This window comes from Sapajus apella, unplaced genomic scaffold, assembly GCF_009761245.1.
Source record: "Sapajus apella isolate SASKATOON/1434 unplaced genomic scaffold, GSC_monkey_1.0 scaffold32, whole genome shotgun sequence".
Classification (NCBI taxonomy): Eukaryota; Metazoa; Chordata; class Mammalia; order Primates; family Cebidae; genus Sapajus; species Sapajus apella.
Genome location: NW_022436972.1, coordinates 20,821,498 through 20,839,059, shown reverse-complemented (window position 1 = coordinate 20,839,059; position 17,562 = coordinate 20,821,498). Strand labels below are relative to the sequence as shown.

At 44.4% G+C, this 17,562-nt stretch overlaps 1 protein-coding gene across 1 annotated transcript in view; it reads left to right on the top strand.

The window, feature by feature from the left end:
• Positions 1-292: 292 nt before the first annotated feature.
• The window catches only part of GTF2F2 (general transcription factor IIF subunit 2), a 153,588-nt gene continuing 136,318 nt past the window's right edge, over positions 293-17,562 (top strand). Inside the window, exon 1 of the mRNA XM_032294733.1 lies at positions 293-550. Within this exon, the coding sequence (XP_032150624.1) occupies positions 485-550 (66 nt within the window). The 5' untranslated portion in view covers positions 293-484. The remainder of the gene's footprint in view (positions 551-17,562) is intronic.

The window sequence follows — 17,562 nt, the reverse complement described above, 5'->3', positions numbered from 1 at the left end:
TTGCTAACGTTTTGGCTCATCCCAACCAAGTTTTTTTTTTAATTTTTTTATTTTTTTTTATTATTTTAAGACGGGGTTTCACCATGTTGGTCAGGCTGGTCTTGAACTCCCGACCCCAGGTGATCCGCCCGCCTTGGCCTCCAAAGTGCTTGGATTACAGGCGTGAGCCACCACGCCCAGCCTCCAACCAAGTTTTAATCCGTCTGATACAGACATCGCTGGCAGCCACGCCCACCCAAGAAATTGCCGAAACAGGAAGTTTGTCTGCAACAGGGCGCCGTACTGACGTAGTAATACGTAGGCGCAATCCCAGCTCCCGGCGGAGTGTTCCTTTTTCCGCGGGTTTCCGGTATCCGGGCAGGTCAGAAACGCCGGCTCTTCACCTCTCAGCGCGGCTTGTGCTTTGCTCCGGACGTTCGCTCCGCAGCCCTCCGGCTCCTGGGGTCGCTGATACAGCCCGCACGCCTCCACCAGCGGCAGACCCATGGCCGAGCGCGGGGAACTCGATCTGACCGGCGCCAAACAGAACACAGGAGTGTGGCTTGTCAAGGTAATGTTCGCGAGTCTTCACTTGAGTTCCTCCTAACACAAGTATAGTTTAAGTAACTTGAACCCATCCCGCTGTATGCGCCTCTTAAAGTTCTTTTACGGCTGTCTCGTTAGAGCTTCACATATTTTGAGAGGCAGGAGTCGTTGTTGTATCTTTGCAGATGAGGAAATCAGTTTGGGCACGCCAAGTGACTTTCTGCCAGTTACTAGTCTGAATTTGCCTGGACTAGTCTCTTTTTCTCACGGCTTTCCTGGAGCCTTGTCTTGATGTCCCCGATTTGGACGGTGCATTTTATCTCAGACCGAAGAATTCCTTGTGTCTTCTCTTGGTGAAACTGGTTTTAGCCATGAGCCTGTGTGAGGTAGTTGAATGTCTGTTTTCTGTACAGTTTTCTCGGCGAGAAAGTAGAACCGGTCCATGCGTACCCTTAAAGTGTTGTCTTTGGTTGACGTTCCTTAATGGAGCTCTCAAAAGAGGCGAGAGAGCTCTCAACTCACAAGAGAAGTCATTGGACTGGAATATTCTTTTAGAGCACATTTGGGTCTCGTGAAACTGACCATCAATAAATGTTTTATGTAAAGACAGCGATTTTGGTTAGCTCACAGTGGGCACTACTTGTGCTTTACTGTTTCATATTGGGGAGTGTTGTCTTCTAGGGGAGATTCATAATACTTAAGCATATTCAAGGTGTGATCCTGAAAGTCGTTGAAACTTAAAATGTAGGGACTTTGGGTTTCTTTTTTTTTCTTTGTTTTTTTTTTTTTTTTTTTGAGACGGAGTTTCACTCTGGTTACCCAGGCTGGAGTGCAATGGCGCGATCTCGGCTCACCGCAACCTCTGCCTCCTGGGTTCAGGCAATTCTCCTGCCTCAGCCTCCTGAGTAGCTGGGATTACAGGCATGCGCCACCATGCCCAGCTGATTTTTTTTTTTTTTTTTTTGTATTTTTAGTAGAGACGGGGTTTCACCATGTTGACCAGGATGGTCTCGATCTCTTGACCTTGTGATCCACCCGCCTCAGCCTCCCAAAGTACTGGGATTACAGGCGTGAGCCACCGCGCCCGGCCTGACTTTTGGTTTCTTAATGCTTTAACTTACTTTATCACATGGCTGAGTTCTCGTCAATTACATCTAAGCGGTCTTTCTTGTCGGCCTTCCTAAAATAACTCCCTTATGATCATTTGCTAACATGACAGATCCATGTTACATTTTTCAAAACACTTTTCACAGTGTAAAGTGATTTTGTGTTAATATGTTAAAAGTTGATTATCTGCGTCTTTCCAACACACAAAATTGCATTCCATGAGAACAGGATCTTTGCCTGTCATACCCAGAATAGTGTTTAACATGGTAATTGCTCAACAAAGCTTGAAAAAATAGTGTGACTTGAGTTGGTGCCGTTGTCCTAGGAGCATGGTAAATGCTCAATGTTTGCCTTACAGGATTTGGGTGGGTGGACGTAGTGTATACCATGGGGAGTGGAACAGAAATGCAAGACTCAAAATATGTAATCGTGGAAAACATGGCATGTTTTGGCCTGTCGTGGAAAACAGACCCTAGAGCAGAAGATCTGTGTAAATTAATGTTGGGCCCATATCCTCAGATTGTCATGTCATGAAATGAAAATGTTCTAACTTTAGTTTACAAGAAAGTAACAAACTTTTTGGAGGATTTGTGAGGTAGCGATGCCAGATACTTATTCAGAAAAAAAAAAAAATGTTTGGCAGTGTGCAGTACAAATTAGAGGGGAGGGCAACCAGAGTCACAATTAGAAAATTATCACAGGATCGGGCTGGGCCTGGTGGCTCATGCCTGTAATCCCGGCACTTTGGGAGGCTGAGGTGGGCAGATCACGAGGTCAGGAGTTTGAGACCAGCCTGGCCAATATGGTGAAACTCCGTCTCTACTGAAAATACAAAAATTTGCCAGACATAATGGCACATGCCTGTAGTCCTAGCTGCTTGGGAGGTTGAGGCAGAAAAATCACTTGAACCTTGGAGGTGAAGGTTGCACAGTGAGCCAAGATCGTGCTACTGCACTGTAGCTTGGGCGACAGAGCGAGGTTCTGTCTCAAACAAACAAAAAAAATTCACAGGATGCTAGGTATGTGATAATGAAGGCTTAGGAGTTAGGGAAACTTTCAGTAAAAGTTGTCAGGATTTGGCGACTCACTTAGAAAAAGAACTCGAGCAAAGTAGTTGCAATGTTCTGATTATTTTTTGTTTGCAGCCTCATTGCTTCTTCATACCAATATGGCATGCAGTATTTCTTCTTTTTCTAATATTACCTATCAAAGAAGTGAAGAAACTTGCAAATGCATCTTTTCAGGGTGTGAAGAGGGTGTGGTAGATACTTTCTCTTTCTTGCCAGATCTTGTGTGCCCAGACAACCTTATCTCTGGAGGATGAGAATTACTGGCAAATACTTTTTTTTTTTCCTTTTAAAACAGGGTCTTACTCTGTCTTCCAGGCTGAAGTGCAGTGATGCCATCACAGCTCACTGCAACCTCTGCCTCTGGGCTCAAGTGATCCTTCTACCTCAGCCCCCTGACTACCCGGGCTTACAGGTGCACACCACCACACCTGGCTAATTTTTTTTTGCTATGTTTTGTAGAGACTGGGTTTTGCCATGTTGCCCAGCTAGGCTGGTTGAACTCCTGTGCTCAAGTGATGCGCCCACCTTGGCCTCCCAGAGTGCTGGGATTACAGGCGTGAGCCATTGCACTTGGCTAGTGAATACCTTTTGTTTTAAAATCTAATCATGTTACCCCTTTACAACGTTTATCAGTGTTCTAAAGGAGTACTAGTAGGCAATGGGGTTTGGTATACACACCTGTCAGATAGTTTGAACTTGCTACATTTGCACTGGGGTTAGCATTCAGTGTGATTTCCATGCCTGTAAGTACTTGGATTTTCATTTCTGAATTATGGGAATAAATTATATGAAGCAGTGCATCAAATTGTGTTAGTCTACTTCATTTTCAGCATGTGTGTGATATTAAAGTGTAACTTGGGCTGGGCATGGTGGCTCATGCCTGTAATCCTAGCACTTTGGGAGGCTGAGACAGGCGGATCACCTGAGGTCAGGAGTTAGCCTGGCCAACATGGTGAAACCCCATCTCTACTAAAAATACAAAAATTCACTGGCCATAATTCTGGGCACCTGTAATCTCAGCAACTCAGAAGGATTGCTTGAACCCAGGAGGCAGAGGTTGCAGTGAGCTGAGATTGCAGCATTGAGCTACAACTTAGGCAACAGAGCAAAAACTGTATCTCAAAAAATAAAAATAGAAATGAAGTGTAATCGTTGCTTATAAAGTGTTTCTTCATTCTCATCTAATCAGAATTTGAATTGAACCACATATTGATTTCAAGTTTTTTCTCCTTACATTAATATTTCCTATTATAAATAATGCTTTGTGTTCTGATCTTTGTTGCTACGTAATGTTTCTTCCTAGGATATCTCAAAGTTTATAGATCATCTTGTACATATTTAATTATATCACTAGACAGGTATAGAACTGTGTAAATACAGTAAGGGCTGTACATACAAGATATCCGAGAGGTTTGAGCAGGAAAAAAAATTAATGCTTCGCAAGATGTCATTGAAAAGGTGACATTTAAGAAGAGCCTGGGAAGTGGGGAGTTGGGGAGAGATAGCATGGGGAGAAATGCCAGATATAGGTGAAGGGGAGGAAGGCAGCAAATCACACTGCCATGTGTGTACCTATACAACAATCTTGCATTTTTTTCACATGTACCCCAAAACCTAAAATGCAATAAAAAAAAAAAGCCTTTCTGGAGGTTGCAGCGAGTCAAGATTGTGCCACTGCACTCCAGCCTGGGAGAGTGACACACTGTCTCAAAAAAAAAAAAAATAATTGGATATGAGGGTGATCTGGCTGGGACATCCGTCATCCCATTGATCACCAGAGTTGACTTGGCTAATCTGACTGACTAGACAGATGTCCCCTTCCTTCCTTATTGCTCCACGTGTGTCTGTCCTGAAGCTGTGTGCTTGATCAAAGAAGATGACCATCCTGGTGGAGGAGGACTGGTCTTCAGTCAAGGGTATATGTGTGGCTGCACTCCCCTGCTAGAACCTCCAAACAAGCTTTCAAGAAGAGCCTATGGAAGGCTGGATGCAGTGGCTCATGCCTGTAATCCCAGCACTTTGGGAGGATGAGGTGGGCAAATTGGTTGAACCTAGGAGTTTGAGACCAGCCTGGGCAACATAGCAGAACCTTTATTTACAAAAACTATAAAAAATTAGCTGGGCATGGTGGCACATGCTTGTAGTCCCAGCTACTTGGGAGGTTGAGGTGGGAGGATCACTTGAGCCCAGGAGGTTGAGGCTGCTGTGAGCTGAGATCACACCCCTGTACTCCATGCTGGGTAGCAGAGTGAAACCCCTGAAAAGAAAAACAAGGGCCGGGCGCGGTGGCTCACGCCTATAATCCCAGCACTTTGGGAGGCCGAGGTGGGTGGATCACGAGGTCAAGAGATCGAGACCGTCCTGATCAACATGGTGAAACCCCGTCTCTACTAAAAAAAAATACAAAAATTAGCTGGGCATGGTGGTGCGTGCCTATAATCCCAGCTACTCAGGAGGCTGAGGCAGGAGAATGGCTTGAGCCCAGGAGGCGGAGGTTGCGGTGAGCCGAGATCGCGCCATTGCACTCCAGCCTGGGTAACAAGAGCGAAACTCCGCCTCAAAAAAAAAAAAAAAAAAAGAAAAACAAAAACCTTCCTGGCAGACTTGGGATAAATAGTGTGTTTGGGGAAAAACAAATATAGTAGAAGATTGTTTAACAAAATAACAAAATATCCAGGACCTGTACTGTTCTGGCCTATTGAAGTGCTATTTCTGGAATTTTGAATATCTTTTTTTGGGGAGCACACAGGGGACTTTATTGATGGCACATAGGTGGGGCTCCCTAGACCTCTCCCTCTTCAGGGAGTCTGCATGGAAGCTATGAGGAGGGGAGATTCTCAGCGTGGTAGGGGACTGAGTATGGCAGGGACTCCCCATCAGTGAGGGCCTCTCTCTTCCTCTTGTGCTCTTGCCTGGGCTGGTGGTCCAGGAGTCTTACTTCTTAGAGGCCATGTGGGCCATGAGGTCTACCACCCTGTTGCTGTAGCCAACTTCATTGTCATACCAGGAAGTGAGCTTGACAAAGTGGTCGTTGAGGGCAATGCCAGCCCCAGCATCAAAGGTGGAAGTGAGCTGAGATCATACCCTGTACTCCAGGCTGAGCGACACCTTCTTGATGTCGTATCTGGCAGGTTTTTCTAGATGGCAGGTCAGGTCCATGACTGACACATTGGTAGTGGGGACATGGAAGACTATGCCAGTGAGCTTCCCATTCAGCTCAGGGATGACATTGCCCATGGCCTTGGCAGTGCCAGTAGAGCCAGGGATGATGTTCTGGAGAGCCCCGTGGCTGTCATGCCACAGTTTCCTCGAGGGGCCATCCGCAGTCTTCTGGGTGACAGTGATGGCATGCACTGTGGTCATGAGTCCTTCCACAATACCCAAGTTGTCATGGATGACCTTGGCCAGGGCCACTTCATGCAGGAGGCATGAAGTGACTATCTTGAGGCTGTTGTCATACTCATGGTTCACACCCATCATGAACATGGGGGCGTCAGTAGAGGGGGCAGAGATGATGACCCTTGCAGGCTCCTCCCTGCAAGTGAGCTCCAGCCTTCTCCATGGTGGTAAAGATACTGGTGGACTCCACGATGTCCTCAGCACCACCATCGACCCACTTGATTTTGGAGGGATCTTGCTCCTGGAGGATGGTGATGGGATCTCCATTGATGACAGGCTTCCTGTTCTCAGCCTTGCTAGTGTCAGGGAATTTGCCATGGGTGGAATCATACCGGAACATGTAGACCATGTATTTGAGGTCAAGAAAGGGGTCATTGGTGGCGACAATATCCACTTTACCAGAGTTAAAAGCAGCCCTGATGACCAAGTGCCCAATACGACCCAATCTGTTGACTCTGACCTTCGCCTCACCATGGTGCCTCAGGGATGTGGCTGGTGATGTGGGAGAAGATGTGGCTGGCTGTCGAACGGGAGGAGCAGAGAGCCAGTTTTGAATATCTTAAATCTGCAAAAGAATGATGATCAAAACATATTTTGATAGACATTAGACATGATTGAATTTAATACTTTCCAATAGCTGTCACCTGCCAAAACATGTAATTAGCTATACTTTTTACCTTGTCATGGAGCTAGTCTTTTGTAGTTTGCACTGCCCTTTTTATATTGCTCAATTTATGCTACTGTTAGGTTACCTACTGGGCACATTACTACTATGCACCCTATACCAAGTTATGATTTAAAAATCGGATGATGTGCTTGATGCAGTGCTCATGCCCATAATCCCAGCATTTTCAGAGGCTGAGGCAGGCGGATCACTTGAGGTCAGGAGTTCAAGACCAGCCTGGCCAATATGGGGAAACCTTATATCTACTAAAAATACAAAAATTAGCTGGGTATGGTAGTGGGCACCTGTGTAATTCCAGCTACTCTGGAGGCTGAGGCAGGAGAATCGGTTGAACCTAGGAGGCAGAGGTTGCTGTGAATCAAGATCTCACGACTGTACTCCAGCCCGGGCAACAGGGTGAGACTCTGATGTTTAAAAATATTTTGGCAGAGTTCTTTTTTCTTACATTTTTAAATATTGTTTTAAAGAATACAGGTGGGCTCTCACTATGTAGACCAGGCTGGTTTCAAATTCCTGTTCTCAAGCAATCCTCCCATTTCGGCCTCCCCAAAGTGTTGGGATTACAGGTGTGAGCCACTGTGCCTGGCCGATTTTAGCACAGTTGTCTTTTGGCTTCTAATATTTAGACTTCTGGAAAACCATTTTCTCTAGTTATGATTGCCTAGAGGGTAAGGTACATGATGGGGAAGAGGAGGAGATAAAGTTGGCAAGGTTGTTAGGGGTGGGATTTTTTTTTTTTTTTTTTTTTTTTGAGACGGAGTTTTCGCTCTTGTTACCCAGGCTGGAGTGCAATGGCGCGATCTCGGCTCACCGCAACCTCCGTCTCCTGGGTTCAGGCAATTCTCCTGCCTCAGCCTCCTGGGTAGCTGGGATTACAGGCACGCGCCACCATGCCCAGCCAATTTTTTTTGTATTTTTAGTAGAGACGGGGTTTCACCATATTGACCAGGATGGTCTCGATCTCTTGACCTCGTGATCCACCCGCCTCGGCCTCCCAAAGTGCTGGGATTACAGGCTTGAGCCACCGCGCCCGGCCAGGGGTGGGATTTTTAAAGTCATGAATATCATTGGGGCTTGGATGATAAGATGTACAGTCTTTTCGGAGGGAGAAATGGAGAGATGCACAAGTTCTAACCAACACCTTTCTAGGCAACAGAAAGATGTTTTTCTAGTCCAATAAACCTTCTTGTAAGCATTGTGAATAATGTTTGTTGGAGGAGAGGATCAGGATTGAAAGGATGAACGTCATGCCCTATGAATGTTGTGTTCTTTTATTTTTTGAGATGGAGTCTTGCTTTGTCGCCCAGGCTGGAGTGCAGGTGGCGCAATCTCAGCTCACTGCAACCTCCACCTCCTGGGTTCAAGCCTAAATAGCTGGGATTACAGGTAAGTAGCTCGGTTTACAGGCATCCACTACCATGCCTAGCTAATTTTTGTATTTTTGGTAGAGACAGGGTTTTACCATGTTGGCCAAGGTGGTTGCAAACTCCTGACTTCAAGTGATTCGCCTGCCTTGACCTCCCACAGTGCTGGGATTGTAGGCCTGAGCCACTGCACCCGGCTAGCTTTTATTTTTTCACAGACAGGCAAGCACTTGGACATTGGTGGCCAAAGAGAAAGCTGTATACTAGGGAAAGATGAAACTGCAATGGGTGACACCCCAGACCCTTGCAGGTAGTAGGAGAAAAACGAATTTAACATTTCTTATGCAGCAAGTATTTTACAAAGCAAACCTATGAAGTAAGAACTGATTATATTTTTCAGTTGATAAAATTTAAGGTTAGGGAGGTTAATTATCTTGCCTAAGCATGGAAATAGTCATTCAATTTTGTTAGGCTAAAAGCTTTGCAATAGAAAGTTTTTTTTTTGTCTTTTATGTCTCTTTAATGGGTTATCTCCCTAGAGATTCAGACGTGAGGTGGGGACTTCATTTTTGTGTCTCTGGTCTTGTCAGCTCTCAGCTCTGTATCTTTTTTTTTTTGAGATGGAGTCTTACTCTGTCTCCCAGGCTGGAGTGCGATGGCACAATCTCGGCTCACTGCAACCTCCGCCTCCTGGGTTCAAGCAATTCTCCTGCCTCAGCCTCCCGAGTAGCTGGGATAACAGGTACCCGCCACTGCACCCAGCTAAATTTTTTTTCTGTTTTTAGTAGAGACAGGAGTTCACCATCTTGGCCAGGCTGGTCTCGAACTCCTGACCTCATGATCCACCCACCTTGGACTCCCAAAGTGGTGGGATTACAGGCGTGAGCCACCATGCCTGGCCAAAGCTCTGTATCTGGAAGTTCAAGGGAACATGGGAGTAAATGCTGCATGTCATAGATTGGGTTCCCTGGGCAGCTGATTTTGAGATGTAGACAGGTATTTATTAGCGAGTGCCCTTGGGATCAGCACCTGTGGAAGGAAAAGGATTTAAGCAAAATTGGGTAGCGTGTGTGAGGCAGTCTCAATGGAAAGCAAGGACAGTTCCACAGAGAGCCCCCCAGAGCTGTCCTCCAGTCTCAGCCAGTCATTGGATATGGTTTGCCCCAGTAAGAGGGCATGACCTTGCAAGGGGTCTCTCTTTAGTGGAGGCAATTTCAAAGAGGCCTAATAGCTGAGAGCTATCTGCTGGCCACACTCTCAGCAGCTGTGGGAATAATGCCCTCGGTGCTAAAAGGGGAATCTGGGTGTTGCATTATGGTTTCCACTTCAGTGCTTTTAATTTTCTGGGAGAAACAGGGCTTTAGACGCTAGCAGTTGGGGAACTAGGTATTTGATGAAGCAAAGTTGGCAAAGAAGCACCTTGGCTTCAAAGGCAAGAACGACTTTCTTACTCTGCCCAGATTGATTCATCCCATAAGCCTTCAGTGATTGCTAGTCAGTGTGCTAGGCTCTGACTATGTCACAGTGAACAAAATGGACATGGTATATACTCTGGGGACTTATAGCCCAGTGTAGGAGACAGACATCAGTCAAATATTGGCTCTAACAAAAACAGTTATTTTCAGAGAAGGACACTGAAACAAGAAATACTGTTCTGTGCATGTGAATAACAAGGGGACTTGACCTGGTCTAGGAAGTCAAAGGAGGTTTCCCTGAGGAAATAATGCTTTAGTGAGTTACTTTCTGTCCCTTTTTCTGGTATTGGGAACTCGAAGCAACCATACCCTGTTCTTATTACCTTATCTACATCAAATCTTCAGTAATGAGTGAGATGGTGGAAATAACGTGGATATTTCATAAGTGATATGTTCAGAGCCTTGAAACCATATATACTATCATTTTTTCTTCCTCTCCCTCCCTCTTTTCAGACTTAATAGGCTGGGACTTCTGGGAAGCCAATTTCCGTTAGTTCTTGGTATAGAGATAATTAATATGCTATCCTTATTTTGTTTTTTTTTTATTTCAACGGTATAGTATTTTAGGAACCTTTGAATTAAATAAGCTGGTGGGCTTATCTGGGAACCTACAGTTTTATTATAATGATGAAGATAATGCAATATGAGCTGCAAACTTGTTTTTGTTCATTGACTTCTGCAACACAATCTGCATTTTTTTGAGACAGGGTCTCACTCTGTCACCCAGGCTGGAGTGCAGTGCTATGAATTGGGCTCACTGCAACCTCTGCCTCTTGGGCTGCAGTGATCCTCCTGCTTCAGCCTCCTGAGTAGGTGGGACTAGAGGCATGTGCTACCTACCATGCCCAGATAATTTAGCTAATTTTTTTTTTTTTTTGTAGAGGCAGGGTTTCACCATGTTGCCAAGGCTGTTCTCAAATTCATGGACTCAAGCAATTCACCCACTTTGGCCCTTCATAGTGCTAGAGTATTGGGATTACAGGCATGATCCGCCACTCCTAGCTTTTTTTTTTTTTTTTTTTTTGAGATGGAGCCTTGTACTGTCACCCGGGCTACAGTGAATGGCGCAATCTCAGCTCACTACAACTTCCACCTCCCAGGTTCGAGAGATTCTCCTGTCTCAGCCTCCCAAGTCGCTGGGATTACAGATGCCTGCCATCATGGCTGGCTAATTTTTTGTATTTTTAGTAGAGATGGGGTTTTACTATGTTGGCCAGGCAAGTCTTGAACTCCTGACCTTGTGATCTGCCTGCCTTAGCCTCTCAAACTCCTGGGCTCAAATGATCTTTACTCAGCCTCCCGAGTACCTTGGATCACAAGTGTGCAGTACCATTCCTAGCTGATTTTTAAATTTTTTGTGGAGATAGGGTTTCTGTATGTTGCCCAGGCTTGGTATGGTCTCGAACTCCTGGGCTCAAGTGATCCTCCCTCTTCAGCCTCCCAAAGTGCTGGGTTTACAGGTGTGAGCCACTATGCCTGACACAATCTGTTTTTAAGTTGGCAATTGCTTGTATTAGGTATAATCTATTGTACTGAATTTGATTCTTAAATTTGCTTTAGTGTATGATATGTGGTTACTTTCCCTTGAGCTATTTTCTTGTTTGAAGGTCTAAAATGTAATCTCCAATAGTTTGATCACAGGAGATCCTGATCTAGTTAATATGTTGAGGAAGTATGATCTTATTTAAGAGTTCAAAAGCTCCCAAACATTCTTTTGTTCTCTTTAAGAGCATTTCAGAATATAGCAGTGAGGGCAAAGTAGTAGGTTAGAAAATGCCCTACTCCACTATTTGCATTTTGTCCTCTTCCCCTTTATTTATTTATTTGAGACAGAGTCTTACACTGTCACCCAGGCTGGAGTGCAGTGGCACGATCATGGTTCACTGCAGCCTGAATCTCCCTGGGCTCAGATGATCCTCCCACCTCAGCCTCCCAAGTATCTGGGACTACAGGCATGCATGACCATGCCTAGCTAATTATTGCTTTTTTGTAAAGATGGGTTTTGCAATGTTGCCCAGGCTATTCTTGAGCTCCTGTGCTCAAATGATCCACCTACCTCAGCCTTCCAAAGTGCTGGGATTACAGACATTAGCCACCATGCCTAGCCCTTCCCCCTTATTTTAAGGTGCATCTCTGAACTGAGACTTCTGAGAATGAAATGAAGTGTAGTAAATCACATATCCTTGGTATATTCCAATATTAGTCATCATTGCCATTATGTTAGTGTTTCTCCAACAATATCCAGGAATTAAAGTGATGAGTATTCTTCTGTTCTGGATACTAGATATATGACAATAAACGAAAGTTACAATATCTGCCTATTCAGATACATTCTAACTAGATTGCATTCTAATGAGGAGGGAGAATAGGTAATAAACAAATACATTTATAGCAGATAGTAAGTGCTCTGAAGAAAAATAAAACAAGGTCAATGATCTAGAAGTAACTGGTGATGCTATTTTGAATAGGGTAGGAAAGGACCCCACGGATAAGATGATCTTTGAGGAGAGACATAAAGGAATTTATGGGCTTGCCCTTGCAAATACCCATGGGAAGAGTATTCTGGGCAGAAATAACAGCATATGGGCCTTTAGATGGGACAGTACTGCAAATATTCACAGGTCTGTATGGTTTGAGTAAGATGAGAAGGAGAGTAGGAGTTGAAGATATGGGATAGGATCATTTAGTGGACTGGACTATCTAAGACATTATAGAACTTTTATTTTGAGTGAGATGGGAAGCCAGCAGCCATGGAGAGGCAGCATGGCATGGTGACTAAAATTGTGGTCTATGGAGTCAACTGCTTAGGTTAGAATCCTAGCGTCACCACTAGTGATTGTTATACCTTGGGCAAATCATAGCTTTTTGGTGCTTCAGTTTCTTCACTTGCAAAATAGAATGATGATAAGGCTGTTTGTTATAAGGATTAAATGAAGTAATAAAAACATAATAAGCACTATGTAGCTATCTGTTAAATGGAAAGGTTTTGAGCTGAACTGTAATCATTTGACTTAGGTTTTAAGATGACTGTTCTGGCTGCTTTATTGAGAATAAACTGTACATGGGCAAAAGTGGAAGCAAGGACATCAGTAGGAGGCTGTTAACAATGATTCAACAGATGGTAGTGGCTTGGGCAAGGTAGTAACTTGAGTTGGTGAGAAAAGGCTGGAGTCTGGATATAATCTGAAGATACTGACAGGATGTATCAGTTGATTGGATGTGGGGTATAAGAAAAAAGATATTCAGGCCAAGGCGGGTGGATCACGAGGTCAAGAGATCGAGACCAACCTGGTCAACGTAGTGAAACCCCGTCTCTACTAAAAAAAAAAACACAAAAAATCAGCTGGGCATGGTGGCGCGTGCCTGTAATCCCAGCTACTCAGGAGGCTGAGGCAGGAGAATTGCCTGAACCCAGGAGGCGGAGGTTGCAGTGAGCCGAGATCGCGCCATTGCACTCCAGCCTGGGCAACAAGAGCGAAACTCCGTCTCAAAAAAAAAAAAAAAAGAAAAAAGATATTCAGGATGACTCCAAGGTTTCAGCCTGAGTGCTTGGAAGAATGGAGGTGCCTTTTACTAAGATATGGAAGATTGCAGCAGGAGCAAGGTTTATGGGGGAGAAATGAGTTCTAGTATGGAGATTTTAAGTTTGAAATGCTTATTGAATATTAAGATGGAGAGTTTGAATAGGCTGTTGGATGTATAAATTGAGACTTTGGGGGAGAACCTGAGCTTGTTCTAAGTTTGAGAGTTGTCATTACACAGGTGCTATTTAAATCCACGTGACTGGATGAAGTTACATAAGATTCAGAGTATACAAGAAAAGGGGGATCCAAGGACTGAATCCAGTGCTCACTGAAGTTAAGGGACCAGAAAGATGAGAATCTAGATGTGGGGACCAAAAAGGTCAGAGAAGTAGAGGGAAAAATCGAGAGAATGTGATTACTCAGATGCCAAGTGAATAAAGGATTTGAAGGAATAGGAAATAATTAGTTCTCAAATATAGTTCATAAGTATGAGAGATGAGGACTAAACACTGACTTAGCAATTTGGAGATCTTAATAACCCTGTGATCAGTTTCAGTGGCGTGGTAGGGAGGAAAGCCTATCTACACTAAGTTCGAAACAAAGTGCCAGAGGAGCAAGTGTAGATAGCTGACGTAGAGAACTCTCTCAAGGAGTTTTGCCATAAAGAGAGGCAGAGGACCAGGAGCAGTGGTTCATGCCTGTAATCCCAGCACCTTGGAGCCCCTTGAGCTCAGGAGTTTGAGATCAGCCTGGGCAATGTGGTAAGACCTTGTCTCCACAGTAAAATACAAAAATTAGTTGGCATGGTGGTGTACACTTGTAGTTCAGCTCCTTGGGAGGCTGAGGTCGGAGGACCTCTGGAGCTCGGGAGGTGGAGGTTGCAGTGAGCCAAAATTTTGAATCCAGCCTGGGTGACAGAATGAGACCCTATCTCAAAAAAATAAAAATAAAAAGAGAAATTAGACACTGGGTGGAAAGGATTATTAAATCTGCCCTTACCAAGGTGCATGATATTAAGCAAATTTGTAAGCCTCCCTGTGGCTTAGTTTCCTCATCTGTAAAATAGAGACACTAACAGTATTGTATGAGAAGTAGATGGTTAATATATTTACAGCATTTAGAAGACTGCTTGTTGCTTAATATATTAATTATCTGTTGGTATATAACCTATGACCATGGACTTAGTAGTTTAAAACAACATGGATTTATTATTTCACAGTCTCTGTGGGCTGGGACTCCTGGCATGGCTTAGTTGGCTCCTTTGCTTCAGAGTCTCTCACCGGCTATCGTCAAGGTGTCAGCCAGGTTGGATTCTCATCTGAAGCCTTGACTGGGAAAGTATTATTTCCAGGCTCATGTGGTTGGTAGAATTCAGTTCCTCCAGGGTTGTTAGACTTAGAGTCCAAATTACTAGCTGACTCTTGGCTAAAGCCTGCCATTAGTGGGTTTTTTTTCTTTTTTTTGACCTGGAGTTGCGCTCTTGTTGCCCAGGCTGGAGTGCGGTCGTTCAAACTCGGCTCACTGCAACCTCTGCCTTCTGGTTTCAAGTGATTCTCCTGCCTCAGCTTCCCGAGTAGCTGGGATTACAGTTGTGCGCCACTACACGTGGCTACTTTTTGTATTTTTAGTAGAGACAGGGTTTCACCATGTTGGCCAGGCTGATCTCCAACTCCTGACCTTGAGATCTGCCCGCCTTGGCCTCCCGAAGTGCTGGGATTATAGGCATGAGCCACCATGCTTGGCCTTTTTTTTTTTTTTTTTCCCCACATGGGTCTCTTCAGTATGACAGATTTCTAAATCAGAGTTTGCAAACAGAAAACAGTGAGAGAAGTAAGACAGAAGTCATGGCCGGGCGCAGTGGCTCACGCCTATAATCCCAGCACTTTGGGAGGCTGAGGCGGGTGGATCACGAGGTCAAGAGATCGAGACCATCCTGGTCAACAAGGTGAAACCTCGTCTCTACTAAAAATACAAAAATTAGCTGGGCATGATGGTGTGTGCCTATAGTCCCAGCTACTCGGGAGGCTGAGGCTGGAGAATTGCTTGAACCCAGGAGGCGGAGGTTGCGGTGAGCCGAGATCGTGCCATTGCACTCCAGTCTGGGCAACAACAGTGAAACTCCGTCTCAGAAAAAAAAAAAAAAAAAGACAGAAGTCATAATCTTACATAACTTAATCAGAGACGTGAAGCCCCAGCACTTCTGCCCTGAATCACAGATACTGTTCACTCTGAAGGAAAGGATATTACACCAGTATGTGGTTGGGGTTGACAGCAGGTGGGGATCATTGGGAACCATTATAGAAATCTCCCGCTACATTTAGTAAGCACTCTGTCGTAGCTTTTATTATTATTATTATTGTGCTGATGGGAACGATTAAGCAGAGAAGGCAATAGAGGAAAGAAAGGGTGTACTTGAAGGAAAGTTGTCCTTGGTTACATAACAGGGAAAGAAATTCAGTGCACAAGTGGAGGGATTGGCCATAGTTTATCCATTGTTTTAGGAGGGTAAAGCAAGTAAAAGGATCCAGTTGTGGCTAGGTGGTAGATGTAGTTTAGATTTGATGGTTTGCTTTTTCTCGGTAGAAGAGGAAGTCAGGGCAACACAGAGGGAGGAGGAAGGAAGAGGTGTTGTAGGTTTGAGAAATGAAAAGGAATAATTGAATACTCAGGAATGAGGGACTAAATTGACTAGGGAGATGTAGTTAACTTGCCAGGTGTCACTAAGGGCTTACTTGATGTCTGTAGTCATGTATTTAATGTGAGACCAGCTAGCATGATTGTGAGCTTTCCTTCAGCTGCTCAGATGCAGCAGTGGCAGAGAAGAAGAACACAATAAAATAAAATCATTGATAAATTATAAATTAAGAAAGAGAAGTAGCGATTGGCTTTAATCAGGATTAAGGTTTTGCCAGGCCAGTATGATGGAGGAAGATAGATAGGGGCAAGGGAATGATTATAATGATAAACCATGAAATTTAGTTTCATTAAAGAGAGAAACGGGGACATAGCAGATGGGGGACAGTGAGAAGATGTTAATTAGAGTCAGCAAATTGAAGGGTTAGAAGAATTGTGGGGAGCCAAAGTACTAAGGAGAGAGCTAGGAATTTAGGAGATGGTGCTCAGAATGGTTGCTTGAAATACAGATTATGAAAGGGATACTGTTGTTGATAATGAGAAGTTCCTAGCATATCTCACAGTTAGTGTTGTGGGCATTTGCTTCTTTAACCAGTATCCATTTACTTTGATATTGTTGTAGAATCTTGATTGTGCTTGTGGAAACCACTGCTTCCCCTTTTCAATCTGTGTGATTTTATTGGTGTTTACTACTCTTCCTCAAAGATGTCATTGACTCAGGCTGGCCAGTGAGGTATCTCATCTCTGGGCACAGCAATAGGTCCAGGGAAGGGCACACACCCTCGTCAGCTTCATGAAAGACAGATTTTCGCTAGGGACTTCTGTGAAGGAGACTTGTGCTCTTCAGAAGCTGCCTCTGCCATTTTGCCTCCTAAGGTGAGGGTCTGCCAAATAACTGAGTTAACATGGGGGAGAGATAGATAAGAAATAGTGAAAGAGTCCTGGGGACCTCATTTGAGCCCTTAATGAAACCACCTTTAAGCTACCTCTGGAATTTTTTGTTATTTGGCACATTAATCCTCTTTAAGTGGGTTTTCTGTCAGCTGTAATCAAAGGAGATCGAATGGGTAGATACAGTTATCCTAAGGAGTTTGCCAAATCCTCTAAGCTTGTTTGGATGAATGGAGTATAGTGTGATGGAAGTTTGTTAAGATATGGAGTCTTCGCCGGGCGCGGTGGCTCAAGCCTGTAATCCCAGCACTTTGGGAGGCCGAGGCGGGTGGATCACGAGGTCAAGAGATCGAGACCATCCTGGTCAACATGGTGAAACCCCGTCTCTACTAAAAATACAAAACATTAGCTGGGCATGGTGGCGCGTGCCTGTAATCCCAGCTACTCAGGAGGCTGAGGCAGGAGAATTGCCTGAACCCAGGGGGCGGAGGTTACGGTGAGCCGAGATCGCGCCATTGCACTCCAGCCTGGGTAACATGAGTGAAACTCCGTCTCAAAAAAAAAAAAAAAAAGATATGGAGTCTTCAAAATCCTCTTTTCCTTAGATCTGTTACATAGTCTTCTTTAGCACATAGACCCTCGTGGGAGGTAGTATCATCTAGTGAAGAGGACAAAAGACCAGTCTGGTATTGAATCTTGAACCTGATTCTGGCTACCTGAGTTATTTCAACCCTTTGAACCTTAGTTTTCTCATCTGTAGGATGAGGAGAATGATTGCGATTTGGCAGGGTGACTGGAAGGATGAAATGGGATAACAGATGTTTAGCATAGGACCTGACTGACTGTAGTATATTGTCTAACTCTTTTTTTTTTTTTTTTTTTTTTTTT